Consider the following 7,087-nt stretch of genomic DNA (forward strand, 5'->3'; position numbering starts at 1 on the left):
TATCTATCTATCTATCTATCTATCTATCTATCTATCTATCTATCTATCTCTCTCTCTCTCTCTCTCTATATATATATATATACACACACACACACACACACACACACACACACACACACACACACACACACAGAGAGATATGAGATATCTAATTTGATGAGGGGGTAAAAAAGAAAGAAAAATAGAGATAAATGAAGCGTGGATAGACATATTACATGCCCACGATGATATGGAAAACAATGGTGGCTGCATTTACATCAACATTGGTTGCCATGTTCACCATGCATGGATTACTCCATCATCATCATTCCAACTTCATCAACATATCCTTAACCATATTCTTCATCATTCTGCTTGGACTCATTTCTATTGCCATGGCGTTTTCTGCTGCCAAAGATTTTCTTGATTTTAAAGATTTCATTTTCAAGACCTCATCATCACCAGTTGAACATCAACCAAACTAGATCATCCAAAACAACCAAGTTTGATTCACTAATTACTGCTTTTTAATTGCCTTTTATTTTCTCTATCACATAAGTTTCACACCCAAATCACATGTTTACACCAAAATTTTACCAGATGATTTATACCGGTTATTATCACATGTACGTATGTACGTAGGTACGTAGGTACGTATGTACGTAGGTATGTACGTACGTACGTACGTACGTACGTACGTATGTATGTATGTATGTATGGTAGGACTAGGATGAATCAGGAATAGACATAGAAGGAGCCAGGGAGAAGGGATGAGGAGGATATATATATATATATATATATATATATATATATATATATGCAGAGGAGCGATCAAATGCAAACCACTCATATTTTTACAATCATGTAAATCACCCTCATCTGTCAATTTCATTGTTTAATCTTATAGATTTTTCTATTAAATTGTTTAATTTTATGAAATTTGTTGCATATAATACTTTTTTTGATGAAGTTGTTTTATATATGGTTATGAAATTGTTTATATAATGCTTATGAAATTTTAATGAAACTGTTTCATGTATTTCTCTAAAATTAATATAATGAAGATGATAATATCCATGATTAACACCCTCCACAATAAAAATGATTAATTAACCTCTCATAATTACAAAAAAATAAACAAAATGAAAAATTATGATTGGTTGAATGAAGTTTGTACAAATAACGTGGTTTACAAAGTAAACCTCCTCTAAATATGTGTATACATATACGTATATGTCTATGTATATATACATATATGTATATGTCTTGCACCCATTTTTTCTAATGTTTACAACTTTCAAGAATTTTGTTGTTCATCAGAGGGTTTAACTCTTTTTTTGTTCCTGAATCTATAAAAATCGTGATACACGAGCATTTTGTTGTTCATCTGATGCTGTTGTTTATTTGGATTATACATATGTTATTTTCAGTGGGTTCTAGGCTTGAGTTAGGGTTTCAATTTTACATTATCTTGTGTCATAAGATTACTGAATAAGTTCGTCCTTGATATTCCAACTATATTCATGATTTTGCTTTTAAGATTGATTTTAGTTTTTTTTTTTTTTTTTTTTTTGCTAGTCGGTTTCATTGGAGACTTTCATTGGAAGGGGAGAAGTTCTTCGAAAAGAACGAGAGTGGTAGTAAGGGGAAAGGCACGAGGAGCAAAAGGGAGAGAAAAAAAAATACCCCTAACTTAACATAATTTTCTAAAATAAGACTTCCGACTGTTTTGATATGTCATTAATTGTCGGTTTTCGTTTTTGAACTCCATTATTACATTGATTACCGTCGTGGTTTGTATTTTATATCGACTTTGATTCCTCGGACAAATTCCCGTTAGCATTAGCGTTTTTTATGTTATTGGGGTTGAGAGGAGGTGGCCAATGAAGGGAAAGAAAGGAACGGAAGAAATGAGGGGTTGGTTTGAGTGGTTGCATTACTGATAGAAAAAACAAAAACAAAATATAATAAAACAGAATAACATAAGAAATCTTTTAAAATGTAAAAAGACTAAAATACCCTCAATTTTATTTAGTTTTTTTTAATGAAGCTAGTTAAAGGGACCAAAGGCGAAACAAATAGTAAGAGGTTGTTTGTTTACCTCTTAATAGTTCCATTAAGAGGCAACATCTGAATCGTTAAAAGTGAATCTTGTTTGGGAAAAACAAAATCTGCCTCTTAATGGTTCTAAAACCCTCGGAATGATTTTGTATCCAGGGTCTCCCTTAACCATTCAGCACCCTAATTTCATTGTAAATAATTACCAGACAATTATATTTCATTTTGCACTATATCATTAGAGACTCTTAATCATTCCGACAACTTAATCATTCTGCATCAAACCATTCAACAATTGTCAAACAACTCTTAGGGTGCGTTTGGTATGCAGACTAGATGGGACGGGACAAAAAAAAATAGTCCCATGTTTGGCATGTCATAGACAAAAATTACATGGGACAAGGTGGGACTATTTTTAAATTTGATGGGACAAAAGTTGATAATTTTTGTTTCACCAAAAAAGGTGGAACAACATGGGACTAAATGCAAATTTATTACCTTACCCTTAAACCCAATACAAAACCTAAACCCTCCTTTGCCCTCGTCTCTTTCACACCCACACCAGTTCCACTACCACATCGCCTCCTTCCACCCGTCTCCTTCCACCCGCCTCCTTCCACGCCGTCTCCTTCCACCGGCGCCACCGCCTCCTTCCATCGGCGCCACCGCCTCCTTCCATCGGCTTCTTCCATATCGGTATGAATTTCATTTGCGTCGATTTTTTTTTGCTATATCGATTTCATTTGCATCGATTTCTTTTTTGCTGTATCGATTTCTCTTTTGCTGGCATCGATTTCTCTTTTGTTGGCATCGATATCTTTTGGTAGATTTTTGGTAAACCCTAACAAAATCCCCTCTGGGTCGATTTCTGTTGGCATCGATTTCTTTTGGTAGATTGTGGGTAGAATATGTGTGATATGAAACTGTTAATCACACTCTTTTTCTAATATAACTGTGGGTAGATGTTAATCAGCCTCTGTTTCTAATATGAAACTTTGTAAGAACTTGTCAATTTTTTTAGATTTATATTTAATATATTAAACTTGATTATAAGAACTTGTCATTTTTTTTGGATTTATATTTAATGTATTAAACTTGATTATAAAAACTATGTAATTAAAATATATTTTGGTTGATTTGTTGTCATTTTACAATTATTATATGATACAAAATAACATTGAACTACATTTAAGGATAATATGGTCATTTTAACAGTTTTGTCCTGTCATGTCCTAGTTGTACCAAACATGAGACAGACAATTAGTCTTGTCCCATCCCGTCCCGTCCCATCCAGTCCAGTCTACGTACCAAACACTACCTTAAACCACAACATCAACGAGTGTAATAGATGAAGTTTAGAGAGGAAAGCAAAAGGTTACTAAAAAAGTAAATGGTAACTTTTTGGGGGACCAAAAGAGTACCTTTTTATTAGATGGAGGGTATTTTAAGCAATGGCATAACTGTAATTATGAGACAAAATAGGGTGAAGAAAAGAAAAGACTCTTCGACAGCAAGAAAGGATTGGTACTAGAAACGGAGCCGCAATTAAGAGTCTTCAACTGCCACGTGTCAAAACTCCCGGAGTTCAAAAAGCCACGGATCCATCAAATCATGGAACACGTCATGCATATACTATCCATATAATTATATAAATAAAAAATAAATTCAAAAATAGAATTTAGAGCTATCTAGAGAAGGCTATAAATATCTCAAACCTGTTGACTCTCTTCAATTTCTTTTAGGATTCTGCTCGTCTTCCTAAAACCCCAAATTAAATATCCAAGATTCTATACCTTTTATCTCAAAATCTGTACGGATAACCACATAATTTGTAGGATTTAACCCAAGAAACCGTTGATTGTTGTCTAATAGACTGAACTAGCTTTTGGATTTGCTGCGTATGTTTATCAACAGGTATGTTTGTGTTTGATCTTTCATGTTTTTTGGGTAGGTTTAGGTTTTGAAATTTGGAAGGTTTGTGTTTATTGATTTGGGAATTAGGGTTCTTAGGGTTCTTACTGTGATCTGTTTGATCATGTAGACGAATGATGCTAGCTATTAGCTCTCGTTTAATTCGATGATTTTGTGTTGTGAAAACATTAAATATTGTTGATTTTTGATATCTGGATGGAACATGACGCTGCATTTGGATTGAAATTGGAGATAACTTTGGGAGCACGGAAAGTCTTTCCGTTTTCATGAAATTTAGTTTTTGCTTTTTCTAGCATTTAAATATGTGATAAATAGCAGATTACTTGTCCACCAAGAATGTTAATTTGGCCTTTTCTTGTCCACTTGCTCTATGGAGTCTATATACAGTATTTGTTTCTTTTCTTTCTTCTGTAACTCTCTAGAACCCTAATTTCTTACCCTCATAGGTGATATTAATTAAACCCCTTAAGAAGAGGAATCGATTGGTGATCATTTGTTCTCATTTCCAGCCTCAAGCTTCTGATTGATCTTCTATGAATACTTTGAAATCACATTCTAGTGATTGATTTGGCATTTCTGGGGTTCGAAAGTTACAGATTCTTGTTACTGTTGGATCACGTAATTCCTTTTGTTCTTACTAGTTCTGTTTTGCTTTTCAGAAATACAGAAATGGGTCAACCTTCCAGCACAGCAATGGATTCCTCCAGGAAGAGGAAATCACGAAGCAGGCGTGAAGGACCAAAGGGTGTAGCAGAAACTCTTGCAAAATGGAAGGAGTTCAACAACAAGATAGATTCATTGGATGAGAAAGCAAAACCGACGCGAAAAGTCCCTGCAAAAGGGTCGAAGAAAGGTTGTATGAAAGGTAAAGGAGGACCTGAAAACTCGAGGTGCAACTTTAGAGGTGTAAGACAGAGAACATGGGGTAAATGGGTGGCTGAGATTCGGGAACCCAATAGAGGCAGTCGTTTATGGCTTGGTACGTTTGGGTCTGCTGTTGAAGCTGCCTTAGCTTATGATGAAGCTGCACGAGTTATGTATGGGCCTTGTGCACGCCTCAATTTGCCGAGTTGTCGGTCAATGAGTGATTATTCTCAGATGGTGTCGAATGCTTCAACTGCTGGTTCTAGTTGTGATTCAACCACCACTTGTAGTCATTCAGAGGGGGAGTCTAAACGTGAAACGGTCGCGTTGAAGGATGAAGGTGAATCGAATAGCCCTTGTGATCCAAAACATGAAGATGGACAGTTGAGTATGGTTAAAGTCGAAGTTAAAGAGGAACCTATGGAGGAGGAGGAGGAGGAGGAGGTTAGAGTTAAAGAAGAAGCAGATAACCATGTTGATGAGATGTTTGACATGGATGAGCTTCTTGAAATGATGGAGCAGAGAAGTCCTCATACGAAGCAGGAAAGAGGAACGACTGCATACGAGCAGGATAAGCAGGAACAAGATGGTGTTGGTTATGGATACGAGTGGTGTATGGCAGAGGATGGGTTCAGGGAACCGCCATGGTTCGAGAAGGAGCCAGTGAGCCCTGCAGATAAGCAGCAGCAGGAGGAAGATGGTTATGGGTTTGATTTTTTGATGCCAGGGCGGCCTGAAGAATGTAACTTTACACTGGAAGAGTTGGGGTTGGATTTGGGAGGTGATTTGGGTGTGTAAGATACTTAAACTTAACGTACGTCCAGTTTGTATCCAGAAGAAATTGGAATGATAATGGTGGTGGGGTTCGTTTCTTGTTTCTTTCTGAATTCTGACCTGATAATTTGGAAGCCCCTGTGTTGTTCTTGCAGGAACTTGTATATGGGTTTTCGTTTTCTTTTTCTTTTTCTTTTAAAGAAAGGAACTTTGTATAGTTAAAACTGTTAAAAGAGTATATAACTAAGTATCTATATCTATATTACCTTATAGAGCATATTTGATAAATGCTTTAAAAGACTACTGTTTTTTTATGCATAAAGTCTTAAAAGTCTTAATTACAAGTCATATGGTACGATTTAACAATGCTTCATCTTTTACAACTTATCCTTTTAAGTTTTATGTTTCCCATATTTAGTTTTGGTTCTTAATATACGTTGCATTTATCTCCTTCAAATTTTGATCATTTATGTTTCCAAGATTTTCATTTTATTATCAAGGACTCTCTTACCGTTTCAAATTTCAAATGTAAACTTTATATTTTCATAATTCACGATCGTTTTTTCTTAATCAACTCCATTACCCCAGCTACATTCTTTCTCACCTTCGCTGTTCCTCACTCTCTCATTTGGTCACACCGACACCCTTACAACTTCCACACGTTTTTATACTTGTATAAAAGTCTTCTTTTGGCTTTCCATTTTACTATTAGGGTTTTAGCTAGCTGCTTATTTTAAAGGTTGATATTTTGGAGCTCCGAATCTACATTTACAATATTTGTATACATTAACAAACCCATTTGTTTTTAAGTGTTTATTTGATTTAATATATTCGAGATGGGTTGTGATTCGGGTCGAGTATTTTGCTCCACGGCTCCAGTCCTTGGAAAATGCTTGTATCTTGATCCACTATTCCAGTCATTCGGGTCGTGATTAAGGGCTTATGAATAATTGTAGAACCTATTAACACCAACATTTTAGGTTGATGTATATTTGAATATAAATTAGATACAAATGTAGTAGGCTTTGTTATATTTTTAAGGAATTTGATATCTCAAAATTGAATAATCTTAATGAAGTTTTTACATCCCACTGCATTGCATGGATAAACAACTAGTCAGTCGATCAATTGTTACGGGATTTCCACTTTTGAACCTGATTTGACTTCAAAGGTTTAAGTTCATATATCGTTTAACTTACAATAACAATTAGAGCTTATAAGAAAATGAGTTCTTTATATTATATAAAAAATCAAATAATTTCTTTTATTTAGTATCATGAAATGGAACTTCTAAATATGATATCGTTTATCTATACTATTATTTTACAAATATTTTTAAAAAATATTGTTTATTGATATATATTACTTAAAATTCGTACGTAAGTATAAGCTATTAAAGTCTCCTTTTTAAATTTATAAGACTAAGGGGCTGTTTGGTAGGCTCTTAATGGTTACATTAAGAGCCAATCGCTGAATCGGT

General features: G+C 34.7%; 1 protein-coding gene across 3 annotated transcripts; it reads left to right on the forward strand.

The window, feature by feature from the left end:
- The first annotated feature begins 3,777 nt into the window (after positions 1-3,777).
- LOC112508546 (dehydration-responsive element-binding protein 2A) lies at positions 3,778-6,103 on the forward strand. Of its 3 annotated transcripts, none has more exons than XM_025113207.1 (2): positions 3,778-4,550; positions 4,629-6,103. In XM_025113207.1, the coding sequence occupies exon 2, from the start codon at positions 4,639-4,641 to the stop codon at positions 5,629-5,631; it is 993 nt and encodes a 330-aa protein (XP_024968975.1). In that variant the 5' UTR covers positions 3,778-4,550; positions 4,629-4,638; the 3' UTR covers positions 5,632-6,103. The 3 variants fall into 3 exon arrangements, with proteins under 3 accessions (XP_024968975.1, XP_024968976.1, XP_024968974.1); XM_025113208.1 differs by having other exon boundaries at positions 3,778-3,951; positions 4,416-6,102; XM_025113206.1 differs by having other exon boundaries at positions 3,778-3,951; positions 4,629-6,101.
- Positions 6,104-7,087: the final 984 nt, after the last annotated feature.

The sequence above is a fragment of the Cynara cardunculus genome (assembly GCF_001531365.2).
Source record: "Cynara cardunculus var. scolymus isolate 2C chromosome LG 3, CcrdV1, whole genome shotgun sequence".
NCBI classification, from domain to species: Eukaryota; Viridiplantae; Streptophyta; class Magnoliopsida; order Asterales; family Asteraceae; genus Cynara; species Cynara cardunculus.